Below are 19,376 nucleotides of genomic sequence, written 5' to 3'. Positions count from 1 at the left end.
TGGACAAGCCGGTGTCGAAACTCGACAAATCAGCAACAATAACTCTCAGCCAGGGAGGTCCATTTCTGGAGGTGAGTTTTGAGACGTGTGTTCCAAGTTTTCCGTTCTGGGAGGGCTCTCCCTCGTACGTGCACTTGTTGGTTACACGTTAAGACCAACAGATTCCTGCATCCCCCTTTCCCCCCTCCTTCGTCTCTCTCCCTCCATTCCTCCCTTCTTAGCCCGTCATCCACCCACGACTTCCCACGCGCTTCATCTTACCTCGTTCCTGTCGCTCTCGGTATTTTGGCTCCTTCTGCTTGTCTTCTTTTGTTTGGCCAATCGGACCTGGCGAAGGCGGTCCGGCATCTGGGAAACAGCAATAGCACATACTACTTGACTACGCCATGCCGCCCACCATCTCATCAGTCTCGACCTCCATCTTTCGATCTTCTCCTCCTTGTGTCTTGTCATCCGTTGTTTTTGGCCTCGTGTAGCCCAGAAGCTGTCTCGACAGCGATCCGCTCTTTTCTGTTGCCGTTGTTCTTTCGTTTCAGTCGCTCACTTGAATCTACCATTCTTCACTGTCCTTCAGTTTCATTAACTCACACACCCGCTGTCCTTACAGATCCCAACTTTGAACAATACTCTCCCAACGAATCAAAATCCTTCGACAGAGGCCTCGAACTAGAGCCTCTATCGTTGCCCCAGGCGTCATCATCTTTCTCGTTTTTAGCTTCGTATAACCATCTGGAAGCCGTCGGAGTCTTGGAACAATGAAGTCAGCCGGTCTCCCTTCAGCGATTGCCCTCGCCCTAATCGGGCTCTCGGCCGCTCATCCACAGGGTAAGAGAGTACCGATTTGATTTATTGCCCCCGATTGGAGCATATGGTCCTGACAGGTCTACCTAGGCAGTAGAGATGCAAGGGAAGCGGCAGTTCGGCCTCAGAAGATCATCGTTGCCGACTCCTCCATAGCCGATCCCACTGAAGCTCCCCAGGTCGTTGTTTACGTCGACGAGGAGGGCAGGCCTTTGGAAACAACCACCGAGACAGTTCGCTTTGTGCCCGCATATCGGTCGATCAGTCGCTTTCCCATGCCTATGGGGCTGGAAACCCGCTCAAGAGATGTTGGCTCTCGAGCAGCATCTTCACAACCCTTCACCAACACCCTGGATGCATCCTCATCGGCGTTATCAAGCGCTCCATCTTCCTCTTCTTCATCGTCATCGCCTTCGCCCATGCCTTCTTCCTATTCCACTCCAAACACCACCCTTCATGGCATAGCCTATGCTCCCTACACCGCAGCGGGACAGTGCAAGACAGCTGAGCAGATTGATGCCGACTTTACCGAACTGAAAGGAAAATACTCGGTCGTCCGCACCTACGGCACCGATTGCAATCAGGTCGCCAATGCTCTGTCTGCGGCGAAAAATGCTGGCGTGAAGCTCTTCTTGGGCATCTTCGACATCAGCTCGATCCCAACCCAGGTCGCAACGATTGTTTCAGCCGTCGGCAGTGACTGGTCTCTGATTGACACTGTCAGTGTCGGTAACGAGTTGGTCAACAATGGCAAGGCGACAGCGCAGCAGATGGTGACCGCTGTTGGCCAGACGCGGCAGCTTCTCCGCGCTGCTGGTTACACAGGTCCCGTTGTCACTGTCGATACATTCGTGGCCGTCCTTGCGAATCCTTCGCTCTGCGACGTGTCGGACTACTGCGCGATGAACATCCATCCCTTTTTCGATAGTAGCACGGCGGCAAAGGATGCAGGTGCTTTCATCACTCGGATGGTGGGCGAGGTCCAGGCCAAGCTGTCGAACCGAAGCAAGCGCGTCGTTTGCACAGAGACTGGATGGCCGTGGAAGGGCAACGCCAACGGAGCTGCCGTGCCCGGTCTTGAGCAGCAGAAGTTGGCTGTCGACTCGATCAAGAAGGCGTATGCAAGCCATCCGAGCGACGTCATTCTCTTTTCTGCTTTTAACGACCTTTGGAAGCATGCCGAGGCAGCAACGTTCAATGCAGAGCAGTACTGGGGCATTGGAGCTCTGTACTCGGATTCTGGCAAATGAGTCGAAGATAAGCAATAGAGCGGGCCATTTATATGCATCGGGCTGCGGGCAGACCGAGGGACGAGGCAGATGCACATGGCTCTTGAATGGGATGATGGTAATCCCACATCTTTTTTGTACCTCATACTATACATCAATTTTGTGTCTCGAAACCATGGCCGAGCATCTCGGTAGTCCTCAACAGATTTTCACAAGTCTCGCAAAGTCTCCCGTTCCCCACTTTCATGGCGAAACGTTGGGTGCAGTCGGGCGAGATCTTTTGTTAAATATATACATCCGGCCCGTCGAAGAGTAAGCCTGAGCAGTGAGTCGAAGTTGTCACGTTTCAGGAGCCCAGAAGATCGAGCCTGTCAGAGCCTAACTGGAGCCGCCAAGTGCCATTGAAGAGTGCAAAGCCAAGGATGAACAGTGGAGCAACCATCGGGGTTCCAGGGAGCAGGTCCACTTGGGTGAGCAAGTAGTACACACTGCTTAGGTGCTTCGCGTTGAATTTTCCCCGGATACACCAGCTCCTCTAGCGTCCCAGCATTTCCAAATTACAGTCTGCTTTTATCGAGACTTTATGTCTCCGACAGAAAATGGCACTCGCCGTCTAATCTTGAGTGGTACACGACATAACGCAGACCTGAGAGATCTCAATTCTGATGTGAAGATTACCCATGCGCGGAAACGAGAGTAAGGGAGTTGCTCAGGTAGTCGGGGGAGCAAGAGGTTGAAATGTTACACGTGTTCCATCACGTGACAATGAAATTCGTGGCAAGTAACCGTGCGGACAATGGTCGGAATCTGCAAGGGACATTACCGTAGCAAAGGTTACCATCGAAACTACCACACTATGATCCTTGGACCGTCCCGACTCTTGGCGTCGGTCGCACCCCTGCAAACTCTTTACATATTGTTCTTGAGTTGGTTGGCTACGTAGCCAACCAACTCAATTCGTGGATATCATTGCATGTAGGTGCGTAGAGATGGGACAAGAGGCAGAGAACCACGCCATGATGGGCCAGACCGGCACTGTTTATCGAATGATTAAGTGTTCGTATAGGCAGAGCAACAATGGTGGGCGACCTGGGACGGGCGACCTGGGACAGGCCACCGGAGGTCTCGGGCTTCTGTAGGTAGTTACCAAGCACCTGCTGCACCTGAGCTAGAGACCGAGGATGTGAATGAGGATTTATAGGTGGGTTTTGGCCGCAGAGCCCTGGTACCCTGTACATTTACACACACCAAAACTGTACTTACCTACGGCCCACGTCCAGACTCGGGCAGCGATACCTTGACGTGTGAACGGATATCAAGGGAAGCAATCGCACAAGCAGCTTAGAGTTGAGGGTACAGTGAGTGCTTGGTTGGAGGGGGGACCCTGCCTACCTGCTTACCTTAGACATCCGGATCAACAACATGCGGTGAGCTACAACACGACACCAGCATAGCATCCTTCTTCTTTTTTTTACATTTCCTTTCTCTTCACCAACACCTTTTCTCACTGCCTGTTCACCGCCGGCAGCTGCCTCTCTAGCAACCCACGCTCGTTCAATTGGGTTCCGGCAATCCGCTCGAGCGGCCCGCCGTCCTCCATCCCCTCCTTCCAGACCACCTCTGCCACTCCAGTCACAACTCGGACCACAATGGCGACCCCCACCAACGCCCCCATCTCCGCCGCGGCATCGGCACAACGTGGAAAGCCGACAAAGACGAGGATATACCCGCTCATGTCACGCCGCCAGGTCGAGGGCTTGATTGCTCAGGGCAGAGTTGTCGTCATAATTGATCAATTCGTCGTCAAGCTGGATGGGTGGCTTGCATACCACCCGGGCGGCGACAAGGCCATCCTGCACATGGTCGGGCGGGATGCTACTGATGAAGTCTCGGTGTATGTATACGTGATGATGGCGATTCGCAACCTCTGTATTCCCCTCCAAAACATCAATGGCTAACCTGTTCGCGATTTTATAGACTGCACTCTTCTGAGGCCAGATCGCAGATGACGAGGTATCGAATCGGAAGAGTCGAGGGTCACTGGAGAAACTTCGTGCCGCCTATCCAGGGAGGCAAGTTCAGGGCACTCGAAGAGGGCGGCTCCGGGGTCGACGACGTAGATGACAACGACGACGATACCATGCGTTTCTTTGGTGCCCCCTACCCTAGCGATGTCGATTCTCGCGAAGCCTCCCCCGTCTTCGACACGGCAGACAGTCACGTCCGCTGCAGACACGGCGCCGCGCAGAGCTCGAGCCCGGCCTCCGTCTCTTCAGCGACTTCCACCACTGACGACGGCCATGACGACAAGGACATGGATGGAACCGCCTTTCTTGACTCGGAGACGCGCAAGCAGATCCGCCTCGACCTTGATAAATACCCTGCCCTAGACGACGGGACGCAGTCGGACATTGTGCGCAAGTACCGGCTTCTCAACGAGCGCATCAAGGCTGAGGGGTTGTACAATTGCGACTACCGTGCCTACACTATTGAGGTGATGCGGTATACACTTCTCTTCGCCGCTATGCTGACCTTCCTGCGCTGGGGGTGGTATTTTCTCAGTGCCGCTTGCCTCGGCTGCTTCTGGCACCAGCTGGTCTTCTCCGCTCATGATGCGGGGCACATGGGCATCACCCACAACTTCCACGTCGATACGTGCATTGGCATCTTTATCGCCGACTTCATGGGCGGGCTGTCTATTGGCTGGTGGAAGCGGAACCACAACGTACACCACATCGTCACCAATTCCCCCGAGCACGATCCTGATATCGAGCATTTGCCCTTCTTCGCTGTGTCCCACCGCTTCCTCGGCAATCTGACGTCGTCCTACTACGAGCGCGTGATGGAATATGACCTTGCAGCCAGGTTTTTCCTGTCGCTGCAGTCATACTTGTACTATCCCATCATGCTATTTGGCCGCTTCAACCTCTACAGGCTCTCGTGGGACCACCTCATTATGGGCCGTGGTCCCAAGAAAGGCATTGCCTGGTGGCATCGCTGGCTTGAGGTAGCTGGTCAGGTCTTCTTTTGGGTCTGGTTCGGCTACGGCATTGTGTACAGGTCTATTCCTAATAATTGGGACCGCTTTGTCTTCGTGATCATCAGCCACATGTTCCAAGCTCCGCTACATGTCCAAATCACGCTATCTCACTTCGCCATGAGCACAGCCGACCTGGGCCCTCAAGAGTCGTTCCCGCAAAAGATGCTGCGCACGACGATGGACGTCGACTGCCCGACGTGGCTCGATTTCTTCCACGGAGGGTTGCAATTCCAGGTGGTCCACCACATGTACCCTCGCATTCCGCGCCACAACCTGCGCAAGACGCAAAGGCTTGTGCAGGATTTCTGCAATGATGTGGGCATCCCTTACGCCCTGTATGGCTTCGTCGACGGCAACAAGGATGTCATTGGTCGGCTCGCGGAGGTATCTCGACAGGCGGCCATCTTGGCGAAATGCCAAAAGGTTGCCGCCCATCATATCCAGGGCGGCCACCGTCACTGAACGCATTCAATTCAGCCTGGCGAGGTTATTTTCCCTTACCACCCATCTCACTTCCCTTTCTCTTTTGGCCGTGAACAACTCGGGTGATGTTGAAGGGAGCTCTGTCATGACCGGTGTAGGAAAAGAAGGAGGCACACAAGATGTATGCATATACACAATATACCGGAAGCCTGTGGTGCTCGAGTGAAGATAGGCTGTAATGGCCAGGAATACATCAGTCTAAGATGATATGCAGGAGTATGCGTGTGCATGTGTGTGGCGAGTACACAGATTGAAACGAATCGAGTTGTCCGTTCTGAGCAACTCGTCTATCTGTAATGTCCTCCAAAGTCACAATCGTAAAATCTCCAACCGGACACCCCCCCCCCGCGCGCTCATCTCGGTACTTTTTCTTGATAGTCACGAGAAGAGGGAGCCTACATGCGAACCTCAACCGGTGTGACGATGAGCCGTACAAGCCTCTCTGATTTCGTCATGGGCCAATAAGGTGGGCCCATAACTATGTATGTAGACGGCGCAGCAATTGGTAGCATTGCGCCTTCTCATCACCATAGGAATCTGGGAATCTGAAGTCTGGGCTTCCCACCTCACAGGCCTGCGGGATCAAATATCCTGTGTACAGATGTGGCGTGTGCATAAACCCAACCCCCCCTCCCGATTCTCCTCCTGTCCACCTTCTGTCCATGGATCCTTGACACGATACGCATCTTGACGCGACTCTACGGCCCCCTCGATCTGTACACACGATCCGATGCGAGATGGGGGGCTCACCTTACCTGCGGTACGTTTGCATGATGAGGCTGCTGGCCGGAGCCGTATTCGTATGAGACACAACTACTAATCATGCCGCATTGACAGGGGTCCAAGGAGGGGCCTGGAGAAAAGAAGGAGGAGACATGGCGAGGAAGAGTGAACGCCGGGCGAACATACAAATAAATTCGCGGGAGGCGTCCTCTTTTCGTGAACATATCCAGCACCGCGGCATCTGATACCGCTAAGGAGATGACTCCTTGATACAAGAGCCTCGAATTCGCGATACTCCCAGTCAACCCCCCTTCCCCGGCTCCTCCATTTCCACCAGCCTCCGTAGCCAAGAGCCCATGGCAACGGGCTGGAAATAGTTGAAAGTAGAACAACAGATGCATGGCAGCATCTCCATGTCCAGTTTTCAGGATGCCTTGCGGGAACATCGAAGGGATGCCTCTGTCAAGAGCGAGAGGGTTGCCTTGCCAGTTACACAGGTAACAATGTGTAGGCAAGCCTTGTGAGGGTTATGGCAGAATGGTCAGTCGTGATGTCAACGGACAGCTGCCCGGCTCACCGGGGGGCCCGTCAACAGATCGCGGGAGCGAGACAGTGTCTCAGATCGGTCTTTCAACGACCACTTGCCTCGTTCCCCTTAACCGGCATTTAGGGGTTGAGCTTTCGCTCTCGTGGTCCGGGTTTCACGGTTTGAGGCCATTCTAGCATCGGCTCAACCCCCACGTAAACACCGACGCCTGTCGGCCTCTTTCTTGATGCTCAAAGCTAGACGGTAATGAGTTCAGAGATACCTTTCCCTGTTTGTATCACACCCCCACTCGAGCTAGAGCCCGGGTAAGAGCATGACACTTGCCGTCGGTTCCGAGGGCTTGCTTATGAGCAAGGAGGGATGGTGGCGGGTATACGTACTGGTCGGAGCGCCTGGGAGTAGTCCTGCGGTGATTTCATGCATTCATAGAACACAAGGGTCATGTTCTGAAAGTGTTTAAACCATTGCTCTTCCACATTTGTTGTTCGATAAAGCTGTCGTTTTGAAGCTCAACATCGCACGAACCATTGAAATACGAGTCCAGTAGTGCCTGGACTGTCCCCCCCTCTTAGACTCGAGCCAGAGAAGCATTCCATCAAGTGGAACTCGGTGCTGTGAAGAAAACTTGCCGATAATCTTGCTCGGTTCTGTGAGTCGACAACGGGAGCAACCTCCTCGCGGGCGCCATCTTCACCCTTTTCCTCTTCTTCAGACATAACATAAGGCTTTCGATTTCAGGACTTTTGGCCATGGGCAAGAGTAAGATGGACGATGCTGCAGCGGCTCGGATCCGCAAGACCAGAGGCGATAAAGTAAGTGCCCAGGACGGTCAGTATGTCAATCTTGAGTTCACGAGAGGATGATAACCAAGGTATGACCAGGACGAGTTCGCCAAACGCGCCGCCATGGCCGCCCAGGCGAACAGACACAAGGAAACATCAGGGAGGGAGCAAAAACGGGGCCAGTCAAGTGGTGGAAGCAACCATGAGGGGGGGGCAGAAATAAGGGTTGCATGGTCTCCGATACAAAAGACGGAGAGTTCCAAAGCGTAGAAACATGGATACAGAATGAAGTATCGCAATAGAGATAGCTCGATTGCGCGCCCCGGTCTTTTCAGAAGATGTGGACTGCAGAAATGGAATCACGAGAGTCAAGGAAGAATGAGGGGGTTCAAGAAAATAAAGACCAACCCTCCTCAACTAAGTGTGTTTAACGGCAGACAATTACGGGAAGGGGAAGGAGGAAGCCGTGCAGGGAGGCTGGTATATCTGATGTCAAATGGGTCTAGCAGTCAAACTGATCCGAGATCTCCAGAGTGGCCAGGCAAAGCAGTTCGCACATGAGCCCACAGTCTTCAGCCCTCTCGTGAATTGGTGAAAAGTGGTTATGATTAGGAGCAGAAACGCGCCAGATCAAAGCAACAGAATCACACTATACCGAGACACCAGAAATGGAAGAAAGCTGCCCAGACCACCGGAATATTGAGGATGGGGCTGGTCACAGTTCAACATGGGTGGCTAGGGTCAGCACTGTAGTAATATCGGCCCAACTGCCATCCATCTCTTCTCATTGAAAGGAACCGGAGGCCAGCTACAATAGTTTCCATCCTTCCTTTCATGGCGATGTGAAGTCGTCAGAGAAGAAGGCAGGGTTGGCTGTTGTTCTTGTTGGAGGAAGAGGAAGAAATATATTTACCTACCTTAATATCTAGTCGCGTTAAAGTTGTTGGTCAGCCAATCAAGAAGGCTCCTCCTCAACACTCTAACTTGTAGTTCCAAGTCAAAACGACGCCGGGGGATGATTGCATCGCCTGAAGCGACAGGGACGGCAGGAACAGATTGATGTTGGTTGTTGGTAGGGGTGATGTTGGATCTCGGAGACAAGGCTCGGCCATGCAGCGTACCATTCAAGCCCTCAGTGACGAGCGCATGCTGCGCGGCGCAGTGAGACAGACAACACAGGCAGATATTTACTGTCAGCGACGACAAGGATGGAATGCGGTCCAGCCCCAAGGCCGTGGTCGAGTTGATGGGGAAGATGATGGTAAAGAGGAGAGGCCCAGCCAATGTACTTAGAACAATGGCAGATGCCCGATTTGACCATGTTGGCCAGATGCATCATAGCCGCCATGTGGTAGACTCGAAAGCTGCGACGAGGGGTTAGGCGTGTAGTCGTCGTTGTTGAGAAGTCCTTATTGTGGAGAGAGGATGATGGTTAGTACTGCTGGCGTAGATGGTAGCTGCTCCTCGGGAATGGGTCGGTTCTACTGTGCATTCTGCCCATCATGTATGAGTGTGTATCCGTAGATGCCTAAAGCAGTCGATTGCCTATCGGCACTGACCGACCTAGTACCTACTTAATATGTGGGCAGGTACCTCAAGGTGTCACAATTTGTCTCCACTATCCTCCTGCGTGTTCTGTGCTCTCTGTCCTATCAGATCCCTAGTTCCTAGGGGACATCCAGCTGTGACGCCACACACTCTGTTCTGTAACTGGTGTGCACCCGCCTCTTTTCAACCTGCTTTTGCTGTCGGTTATGCTCTGTCGGCGCCTCTGTGCCTGCTCTTCGCTATCCGTGCCCGCCTGCAGCCTCATCACGCTGACGCGCAGCCCATCATCAACTCCTCCTTCGACCTCAACTCTGGAACCTTGGAGGTCCTTGTTCCTCCTACCAATCCTTTCTCCATCTGTCCCCTCGCCTGAAGTTTCCCCGTTTTCCACTACACCCACACGTGCACATAGAGACCGTGTACCGTTCGCTACTGGGTCCCCGAAGTGAACCCAGCTCATCACCGCTCAACTGTGGAACTGGGCTCATCCTCCACCCTTTCGGCCCAACTCAGGCTGGGTAGCCGATCAAACTTCAGTCCCGTGCCACGACATCACAGGAGATGGTCTCATTGTTGCTGTCTCGACCCAGGCATAAATCATGGACGTCAGCATTCAGAGAGCTCTGAACGACAAGCTGTACGACAAACGCAAGGTTGGCGCACTCGAGTACGTCTTTCACTACTACTCCTCGCATCCTCCTCCTACTTCCACCATTACTACTCATACAACCATCATCAAACCCTTGGCCGGCTTGGCTCTATGCTGACTTCTCCAACCCCCATAGGCTTGAACGCGTTATCCGTGAACTTGTTGTAGCTAGAGATTACCCCAGAGTCCAGGCCATCCTCGAACAGCTCTGCAATGAGTTTGCTTACGCCGTCCACCAACCTCATGCCAGAAATGGAGGTTTAATAGGTTTGGCTGCAGCTGCCATCGCCCTTGGTCATGTATGTCTGCCCTCCTCTCCACTATCTTAAGCGGCTTGAGCCGCACATCCTACCTCGTCTTTCTGTTGTTCGCGTGCATTCATTTGGCTGATGTGTCTCTCAGGAGTTACCCCGCTACCTCGAGAAGATCGTGCCACCAGTGCTCGCATGCTTCACCGACCAAGATGCCAGAGTCAGATATTACGCATGCGAAGCCATGTACAACATTGCCAAGGTTGCCAAGGGGGAGATCTTGATATACTTTAACGATATCTTTGACGCTCTCTGCAAGGTAGGCCGCTCCCACTCACACACCAGTGATCCCTTTGTACCCGTGGCTGATCTCGATATCTCAGCTGGGAGCAGATTCCGAGCTATCCGTTAAAAACGGTGCTGAGCTACTCGATCGCCTCATTAAGGACATTGTCTCTGAATCAGCTGCTTCATACGTCTCGGTCCTTGAGGGGGAGCTGGGCCAGGAAATCACCGACAAGGACGAGCTTCAAGACCGTTCTCCTCCTCCCACTGCCTTCTCCTTGCGCCGCTTCATCCCTTTGCTCCAGGAACGTATTTGGGTCATCAATCCCTTTACTCGCCAATTCTTGGTGGGCTGGATTACCTTGTTGGACTCTATTCCCGATCTCGAACTTGTCACTTTTCTTCCCGACTTTCTGGGAGGCTTGCTCAGATTTTTGAGTGACCCAAATAGAGACGTGCACGTTGCAACGAGAGCCTGCCTCGACAAGTTCCTTAATGAGATCAAGAGAATATCTAGGATCAAGAAAGGCATCGCCGAGAGCAAAAAGTCGCGCGAGGGGGGCAAGCGGAAGCGTGAAGAGTCGGTCGATTCGGGTAGTGTCCAGATTGGTCCTGAAGAAGGTGATGAGGTGCACTCCCAAACCGATGACAGCGAGAGCAGCGGCGAGGAAGATTGGATACCCGGCCAGGATGTTCAGATTAACTACCGAAAGATACTTGAGATATTGACCGCTACTCTTGACTCTCCTCTTGGTAAGAACCCCCCCCCCCCCCCAAATTTGTTTATCTTGAGAGCTTAATCATGTTCGTGAATGGACACAGCTGACTAACATTATAGAAGAGGATTCTCTCTTGGAGTCTCTACGATGGATCGTGGAGTTCTTAGATATCTGCCCGGAGGAAGTACTGCCGTTCACTCCAAAGATTCTGGCTCATATGCTGCCCGCTATGGCCAGCGGCGTCGAATCTATCCGACAAGCTGCTGCTCGTGTCAACGCCGGCTTGATGGACTATGTGGTCTCCCTCTCGGATGAACCCGAAATTGGCGGACCGTCTCAATCCGCGTCACGCATTCCAGTTTCTGGCGAAAGACAAGATGGCCCCTCTAGTGCGCGGGCTTCTCTATCTAGTTCTCGAGACCTCGAGCTGAGGAGCCCGACCCCAGCTCAGGGCCACAGCCGTTCCCTCTCAACCCCCAATCCGCCCTACACAAGCAACCATCCCCAGGTGGATCTAGACTATGCTGCAGCAGTAAACGCCTTGACCCTCCTGTTTCTCAACGATCATGAGGCGACTCGGGTTGCTGCTTTGACATGGCTGATTATGCTTCACAGAAAGGCCCCCAGAAAAGTGCTCGCTTTCAACGACGGGACTTTCCCTGCCCTGCTTAAGACGCTCTCTGACCCAGCTGAGGCTGTTGTTACCAAAGATCTGCAACTTCTCTCGCAAATCTCTCGCAACAGCGAAGATGACTACTTCTCCAACTTCATGGTGAATTTGTTGCAGCTGTTTGCTACTGACAGAAAACTACTGGAGACGCGAGGGAACCTCATTATCCGCCAACTTTGCGTGAGTCTAAGTGCAGAGCGAATCTATCGCACGCTTGCAGATTGCATAGAAAAGGAGGAAGATGTTGAGTTTGCCAGCATTATGGTGCAGAATCTGAACAACAACCTTATTACAGCCCCAGAGCTGTCTGAACTGCGCAAGAGGCTTCGTAACCTTGAGTCAAAGGTAAACAGTTTGCTTTCTTCACCAGCAGGCTAGTTGCTCACAATCTTTGTCTAGGATGGCCAAACATTCTTTGTTGCCCTGTTCCGCTCGTGGTGCCACAACGCTGTAGCCACATTCTCCCTTTGCCTGCTCGCGCAGGCTTACGAGCAGGCCTACAACCTCTTGCAGATCTTGTGAGTCCTTGGGCCGGCTCCATTCGTTTTGTGCCAGGCTAATCAGACGTCAACAGTGCTGAGCTGGAGATGACGGTGAATATCCTCATCCAGATTGACAAGTTGGTTCAGTTGATAGAATCTCCTGTGTTCACATGTGGGTTCATCAATGTCTCTGTCAAATTTTGACACATTAGCTAATGCACCAAAGACCTCCGCCTGCAGTTGCTGGAGCCCGAGAAGTTTCCTCATTTGTACAAATGTTTGTACGGCCTGTTGATGCTCCTTCCGCAATCCTCAGCATTCGCTGCCCTCAAGAACCGTCTGAACGCTGTCAGCTCCATTGGCTACCTTCACATTGCCCCCAAAGTGTAAGTACTGTTCATTGTACCCCTCCTTGTCCCCAAGCGCAGGTTGTGGCTTTGATGTGCCTTCAAGTCTGTATAGTCTCTATAATCTGTGACATTAACTGACGCTACATTTGCAGTAGCCCCCCATCCGCCGCGAGCTCGACCTACGACAGACCGAACAGACTGAAGAGTCGGGAAGACAGCATCATTCGATGGAACGAATTGCTGGAAAAGTTCCGCACGGTTCAAGAAAGAGCTCGGCGAGCTCAGAGACACTCGGGCGACGTCGACGACGGTCGAAGTAGTCTTGGACTTGCGGATATGCGCCTGGGGGAAGGTCTTGACACAAAAGGCCTCAAGGAGGCACGTAACTCAAGTGGTCCTCCCGTCCCTGTCAAGGACCCTCCTCCTGCTGCGCCGCCGGCAGCCAAGAGGTCGGGTCTCGGTATGAGACAGATTAGGAACCTGGGAGGCGCAGTCAGGGGGAAGCGGCCCGGTTGATATTCTGCCGCGGAAGGCTCATTGTCTTTAGCGCATAGTTGTTCTAATACCCCTCGACACAAGTAGGTGGAACCCGGCCTGTGTCTGTATTGTAGACAGCAACCAAAGGAGCATTGCCATCAACGGCCCTTGCGAGGACTTTCACGCTCAACAAGCCCCTCGAAGATGGCGTCGCGGTGCTGTGTGATGGCGCGTACCTCTGCTCGAAGATGCTCAAGCTCGGCCCTGGCCGTTTTCAAATCGTCGGGGAGGCCGGAGAATTGGTCGACTTCTGCGTCCAAACCTTTCTTTTGGGCAAGGAGGTTGAGATAGTCGGCCTCGTCCTGAACGATTTTCTCTATCGTGTTATAAGAAGCATTGTGGCACTTATTAAGGCTATATACGCGATCCTTGTGTTCAGGGATGCGTGCGGCCATGGCTTTGATCTTCCTTTGCATGTCCAGATTCTGGCGGGCTAAGTCATTGGCGGGCTTGTAGTCGTCACTTCGTAAGATTTGCAGCAAGTCGTTGGCCGAGGCTGACTCCTGTTCAATGTACGCTTCAAGGACGTGCACGCGACCCCTCATCTGTTCCAGTTCCGATGTTTCGGCGTGCAGGGCGATCATGGAGCGGCCGAGGGTCTCGGCATCTGGATAGGCGACGGAGAGCTGACATGACAACGTTGCCATGGAGTTGAGGGCGGTCTGTCCTTCTCGGGTAAGGTGATCCTGAATGGCGCCGAGTATCCTCTCCCGAACGTCGGCAGGAGTCGGTAATTCTGAGTTGGGATCGGACTGACGTTGCACCGCAGAAACTTCCTGAACGATGGTAGCTTCGGCCCGGGCGACTAGCTCGCGCTCCTCGTCGGCTGTCTCGTTTGAGTTGGCAAGCGCGAGGAGGGCTTTCAGCGTCTCGGGGTTGCGCTCAAATGCAGGAACCGGGCGACCCTGGTATTTCAAGAGAAGCCAGCTGTCGACGTAACTCCAGTCTTTGGCGGTGGAGGCGGCGATGCGAGCTATTGACGGCGAGAAGATGGCGGTTGAGGGTGGGAGGTGAGCCATGGTGGGTAGGGAGGCGCGTCTTCCAAGCAGAAAAGTAAGGTGATTAAAGCCCACGGGTTTCGGTGTTTTCGAGTTCTGGTGCTTGTTATCGACTGCAAGCCACCTAAAGATAAGGCGAGTTTCCAGTTGCTGGCTATTGATGTTATCAAGGAAGCGCGACGCACACAATAGGTACTTTAGCTTTTGGATGGTTGGGCAAGGAGGGACCTGGGGTTCGTACCTTTTACCCTTGCAGTTGCAACCCCCCTGCAGAGACGCGAAGTGGGTCTGATATTTATTTGGGTGCATCGTCTTGGGTTTGTTCTGGACACTTCAGCGCCCGTCGCATTTGTTGATGGAATGAGACTCATACTCTTTCCCCTCCCCAGCCTGGAGGCAGCTAACTATGGAAAGTGAAGCTTTGTTAGCCATTTCCGGCTCTGGTACGTACTGGGAAACAGAGGGCACATCAGGTTAATGGAGTAATTGCCTGTGCGACTGGCACCCCGAGGCCGAGTGCAATAAAGACGGGCTGTGCCACTGAAAGGCTGTTAAAGACTACTTGCTCCACACACCCACGGTCAACCTGTCCAGTTGTATCTTCCATCGTATCACTGCTTGGCTTACTCTGAGGACAGCTTTTCCAATTGCTCCCTTTATCCCACCAATTTCTCTTCCAGTGTTTTGGTTCTTTTCTCTTCTCTATCTCGACTCGACTTCTACTTCCTATACAATCTTTCAACCCATAGAACATTTTTGTTTGACCCTATACGCCTTGTTTCCTCACCTGGCGCTAGCCACTATGTACGTCCGCCTCTGCGCTCTGGCTTTCGCAGCCAGCCTGCTCTCGTCGCCAGTTCTCGCCATCACCGCCGACGATATCCCCTCCGACACCCCTGTGTCGTCTCTCCTGACCACCGCGCAAGCTCACCTGTCCAAGGGCCAGACCTCGGATGCTCTCGTATACTACGATGCTGCCGTTGCCCGCGACCCCTCCAACTATCTAACGCTGTTCAAGCGCGCTACGACCTACCTTTCCCTCGGCCGCACCAACCTGGCAACCGACGACTTTCACAAGGTTCTCTCGCTCAAGCCTGGCTTCGAGGGGGCTCATGTTCAGCTGGCCAAGATCAAGTCTAAGGCTGCGGACTGGGACGGTGCGAGAGAGCAGTTCATACTCGCCAAAAAGGATACCACTTCGCCCGAGCTCGTCGCCCTCGATGAGGCCCAGGGTGCTGCTCGTCTTGCTGAGATGGCAGAGAAGAGCGGCGACTGGGAGGCTTGCGTGGGGCATGCGGGCGAAGCCATCATGACTGCCAACCGAGCCATTTCCCTGCGCGAGATGAGATCTCGCTGTCGTTTTCAGCGCGGCGAGGTCGAGGAGGGCATGAGCGACCTGCACCACGTACTGCAGATGAGACCGGGCGACACGTCGCCGCATATCAAGATCGCTGCCATCACTTTTTACGGACTCGGTGATCTCCAAAATGGCATGGCCCAGACGAGAAAATGCCTGCACTCCGACCCCGACTCCAAGCCCTGTAGGAAGCTCCTGAAGCAACAAAAGGCCTTAGAGAAGACCCTGTCCAGGGTCAGCAAGGCTTTCAACAAGAACCAGCCAATGACTGGTGTCAAGCTACTGATTGACTCCGCCGACGAAACTGGTTTGATCACCGATATCAAAAAACAGGTTGAGGACCTCAAGGCCGACGGTGCCATTCCCGCTACTGCCCAGTCAGCTCTGTACATACAAGTGGCAGAAATGGCGTGCCAGGGCTACTACGAAGTAAGTCAAACCGCCTCGTAAAGTGTGTGTTTGATCAGCCGATGCTCACATCTGTTGTAGATGAACGGCAAGAAAGCAAAGCAGTATTGCGAGGACGCTCTCGTCCTGAACCCTCAGTCATTCTACGGTCTTCTTCACAGGGCCAGGGCCTTGATGGAAAAGGAAGAGTTCGACGCGGCTATTAAATCACTCGAGGAGGCCAGCGGAGTCCGGCCAGACAAGAACGATGTGGTCCAGCCCCTCATGCAGAAGGCCCAGATTGCCCTTAAGAGAAGCAAGACCAAAGACTACTACAAGGTGCTCGGCGTAGCACATGACGCCGACGAGCGACAGATCAAGCAGGCCTACCGCAAGCTCTCCAAGATCCACCATCCTGACAAGGCCGCCAAGCAGGGTCTGAGCAAGGAGGAGGCCGAGAAGAAGATGGCGGCTATTAACGAGGCGTACGAGGTACTTAGCAACCCCGAGCTTCGCGAACGGTTTGACAGAGGCGACGATCCGAACAACCAGGAGCAGGGCAACCCTTTTCAAGGCAACAACCCCTTTGGCGGCGGTCACCCTTTCATGTACCAACAGGGGGGAAGTCAACAGTTCCACTTCAAGTTCGGTGGAGGAGGCGGCGGCTTTCCTTTCTAAGGGAAGGCAATACCCAAAGAATGTTGTTTTTTTGGAAGGAAAGCACAGTATGGATTATGGAGTTCTATAAGTCAAAGCCTGGAGTTTGCGGCGGCCCACACCCAACGGCAGATATCTTTTTAATCGTCATTCATGATTCGGACTTGAGAAACGGCCCTGAGTCAGAGACACCGAGGCAGTCGGTGATGTTTTCAGTCTCGCAGTTGGTTGACTTAGGTTTGCCATGTCAATATACAAGAACCACAACTGACACAGGACCAACGAACCATGTGCTGGGTGATTTGCGATGTGCTTTGGCCCTTGGGTACAGGGATAAGGTGTTGTTGTATTCGTCTCCGCTTACCAGTCGGTGAGGCCTATGCCTGTACCATGGAACGGGGGGCTCTGTTCAGGTGGCTTTGTCGCCGGAAACGGGTCCGGTCCCGGCACACCGGCGCCCGGCCAAACCCGTTTCTTTTCTTCTTTCTGGCACCCGCGTGCCCGTGCCCCGAGCTGGCTCCGGTGCATCCGATGTCGGGATCGAGGACAACCCAGTATAACCACATTGCAGTGGCATCTCACCTTGTTGTACTCTCAATAAACGGCTGCTATTGATTGCAAATCTAGTCGCCGAGGCTGTTCCTGACTCGAACTTCACCCTGTTTTGACCGTTGCTAAGTTTACCCTGGATTACTCGCCAACAGCTTTGTCCGCTTATCCCTTTTCCTTGAATCATGTTGCATGAATGGGCACTCAAGTAAATCACATGAAAAAAAAAATCGGGAATTGGATGGATAATGAGACGGCATTCCAGATTATCGCATCTGTAAATCCATCCATGGGCATACCGACTCCAGACAAGTCTGTCATTTTCCGACTCCAACATGTTGAATACCCTTTCAAACAGTGCACTGTGCTAAACCACCGGTTCTCCGGTACCAAATACAGCCAGCTCGCGAGACCTCCGGGATCAGTCCTCGCATTGCAACCCAGCAGAGTAAGCATGGGAATCCTCGCGAGGAATTGTTTCGTCCTCTTCTGCCCCCCCGTTCTTGAAAAGCGCGGTGCCGGAGGGGTCAGCTACCCCGCGGACTCTGTTCTGCCTTCTAAATTTTACACGACCGCTCTAATCGGTGATCAAAATCGTCAAAGTTCCTCTCTATATGCACAGCGATGAGCTGCTTCAAGGGCTCGTGTTGTCGTTTCGTGCGATGAAGTAGGCCCTGCGAAATCAGTTTGTCAGTGTTGCTTCTCTTGTGCAGGAGAGGGAAGGGATGGGGGGCGACTGACTTGCAAGCCTCGTATGCGGACCAGCAAATGGCCGTGCTAGGCATGGTGGTGACGACACGGGGGCGTACACCCTTGAAAAAGCCACGAAACCCTTCACGCTCATACAATAACCGACAACCGGCCATGAACCCGTTCACGTTTCTCAGTGCCGGATCAGTGGCCGTTCCTCGAGTCTGAAGCATGGTTTTGATAACGTCCATGGGCGTAGTCAGGGCGGCGGCAAACCCACCGGCAACACCACCGGCCAAGCAATGTGTTGTGGGGTCGTATCCCTTGTCCGGGTTCATGACCGTCGATATGGATTCGTACGCGAGGAATTGGAGGGCCGTGAAGGGCACCGTCATGGAGAGGGTGGTCGGATAGGACACATAAAATGCCGCCAGTCCTTCCGTCTTGTAGACGTACTTGGCACAATCGGTCATGGAGCGGTACATCTTGGCCGAGCCTTGGATCTGCATGCGCTGCTTGATCACTAAAATCGAGCGGTTGTCAGCAAGTCGGCGAGGCTGGACTGGGCTGGGCGAGAGTGATTGTCGAACTACGTACCATCAAAGGGGTTCATCAACGCATCGCTGGCAATCGTAGCGCAAGCACCACTGGTCGCGGCAGCCAGGGGATGGTGAACACCGGCCTGGTTGCCACCCATGACATGCTTGACAGCCTCATAGGTAGCAAAGTAAACAGCGTGAGCAGGACCTGGCCTTGTCAGCAAAGCAAAACTTCCCTAGAGAGCACACTGCGTGCTTGAACGATCCGGGGTGACTTACCGGCGCCAGCAACAACACTAGACATGCCTCTCCACAAGCTCAGGAAGCCTTCGCGACTGGCTATGCGGTAGGTGCCTTGGATGACGCCGTCATATACAGCCGAGGGACTAGGGTTGAGGACCTGCATTCGGGTCTAGAAGCTCGGAGTTAGCATGTGGTGATACAAGAGTGCAGGTCGGGGACCGGGACTGTGGTAGAAGCCCCCAACGTACCTTGATGGCGTCAATAGGATACATAACAGTATGTTCCTGCGCAGGCGGTCATCAGCTTTCAAATGCTCAACAGGATAAACTAGAGAGGCCCTTATGCAGTCTGGAATTGAAAGTAAACATAATTTGCATACCGCTATGCCCGCGAACGCCCCGGCAGCCATGTTCTGCACGAGGGAGAAGTTGGGAGGTAGCGATTCATAGCTACAATACTGCCGTCAGCAAGTGTTCTATTAAAAAGTCGAGCGAGATCGAGACCAAGATCAACCTGGCAAGGGTTTTCTCGATATATCGAAATGTAGATAGGGGCATTGCGCACTCATATTCCTCGACGGGCTCTGCATTGGGCTGGGCCATTGCGGCCGCAGCGGATGCTTCGCCGTAGGGCTTGGGCTGAAGAGCCGCCAGATTGACAGCTGGGAAAGGTTTGAGGGGGTCGGCGATGTCGCCCACGGGTGTGGCGGAAGGAGCTCTCGTCCAACTGAGCGCGGATAGGTCGCGTCGCTCGTTTGCCTCGGTGGCTTCTTGTTCCCTTCTTTTCTTTCCTCGTCTTCCTTGGGTTTGCGCTCGAGATGACAGATGAACCTGAGAAGATCGGGTAAACCGGAAAAGAAG

At 53.5% G+C, this 19,376-nt stretch overlaps 7 protein-coding genes across 7 annotated transcripts; 5 read left to right on the top strand and 2 right to left on the bottom strand.

Annotated features, from left to right (window-relative positions):
- Positions 1–755: 755 nt before the first annotated feature.
- CH63R_11901 (Cell wall glucanase) lies at positions 756–2,051 on the top strand (the record flags this gene model as incomplete). The annotated part of the gene is made up of 2 exons (XM_018306875.1): positions 756–825; positions 892–2,051. 2 exons carry the CDS (start codon positions 756–758, stop codon positions 2,049–2,051), a joined length of 1,230 nt encoding a protein of 409 aa, XP_018153716.1.
- Positions 2,052–3,679: 1,628 nt separating this feature from the next.
- Positions 3,680–5,532, top strand: CH63R_11900 (Fatty acid desaturase; the record flags this gene model as incomplete). The annotated part of the gene is made up of 2 exons (XM_018306874.1): positions 3,680–3,924; positions 4,008–5,532. 2 exons carry the CDS (start codon positions 3,680–3,682, stop codon positions 5,530–5,532), a joined length of 1,770 nt encoding a protein of 589 aa, XP_018153715.1.
- Positions 5,533–7,572: 2,040 nt separating this feature from the next.
- CH63R_11899 (uncharacterized protein) lies at positions 7,573–7,875 on the top strand (the record flags this gene model as incomplete). The annotated part of the gene is made up of 2 exons (XM_018306873.1): positions 7,573–7,635; positions 7,705–7,875. 2 exons carry the CDS (start codon positions 7,573–7,575, stop codon positions 7,873–7,875), a joined length of 234 nt encoding a protein of 77 aa, XP_018153714.1.
- A 1,877-nt stretch (positions 7,876–9,752) lies between these two features.
- On the top strand, positions 9,753–13,075 carry CH63R_11898 (Vacuole-associated enzyme activator complex component; the record flags this gene model as incomplete). Its single annotated transcript, XM_018306872.1, has 9 exons — positions 9,753–9,820; positions 9,939–10,101; positions 10,205–10,372; positions 10,437–11,091; positions 11,177–12,072; positions 12,127–12,245; positions 12,302–12,381; positions 12,436–12,595; positions 12,712–13,075. The coding sequence occupies 9 exons, from the start codon at positions 9,753–9,755 to the stop codon at positions 13,073–13,075; spliced, it is 2,673 nt and encodes an 890-aa protein (XP_018153713.1).
- Positions 13,076–13,194: 119 nt separating this feature from the next.
- Positions 13,195–14,115, bottom strand: CH63R_11897 (uncharacterized protein; the record flags this gene model as incomplete). Its single annotated transcript, XM_018306871.1, has 1 exon — positions 13,195–14,115. The coding sequence occupies one exon, from the start codon at positions 14,113–14,115 to the stop codon at positions 13,195–13,197; it is 921 nt and encodes a 306-aa protein (XP_018153712.1).
- A 781-nt stretch (positions 14,116–14,896) lies between these two features.
- CH63R_11896 (DnaJ domain-containing protein) lies at positions 14,897–16,516 on the top strand (the record flags this gene model as incomplete). The annotated part of the gene is made up of 2 exons (XM_018306870.1): positions 14,897–15,880; positions 15,941–16,516. 2 exons carry the CDS (start codon positions 14,897–14,899, stop codon positions 16,514–16,516), a joined length of 1,560 nt encoding a protein of 519 aa, XP_018153711.1.
- Positions 16,517–17,678: 1,162 nt separating this feature from the next.
- CH63R_11895 (Mitochondrial rna splicing protein) lies at positions 17,679–19,118 on the bottom strand (the record flags this gene model as incomplete). The annotated part of the gene is made up of 7 exons (XM_018306869.1): positions 17,679–17,718; positions 17,786–18,257; positions 18,332–18,481; positions 18,553–18,685; positions 18,765–18,800; positions 18,896–18,965; positions 19,081–19,118. 7 exons carry the CDS (start codon positions 19,116–19,118, stop codon positions 17,679–17,681), a joined length of 939 nt encoding a protein of 312 aa, XP_018153710.1.
- Between the last annotated feature and the right edge of the window lie 258 nt (positions 19,119–19,376).

This window comes from Colletotrichum higginsianum, chromosome 8 (assembly GCF_001672515.1).
Source record: "Colletotrichum higginsianum IMI 349063 chromosome 8, whole genome shotgun sequence".
Taxonomy (NCBI): Eukaryota; Fungi; Ascomycota; class Sordariomycetes; order Glomerellales; family Glomerellaceae; genus Colletotrichum; species Colletotrichum higginsianum.
The sequence above is the reverse complement of the archived record's forward strand: the minus strand, read 5'-3'. Positions and strand labels throughout refer to the sequence as shown.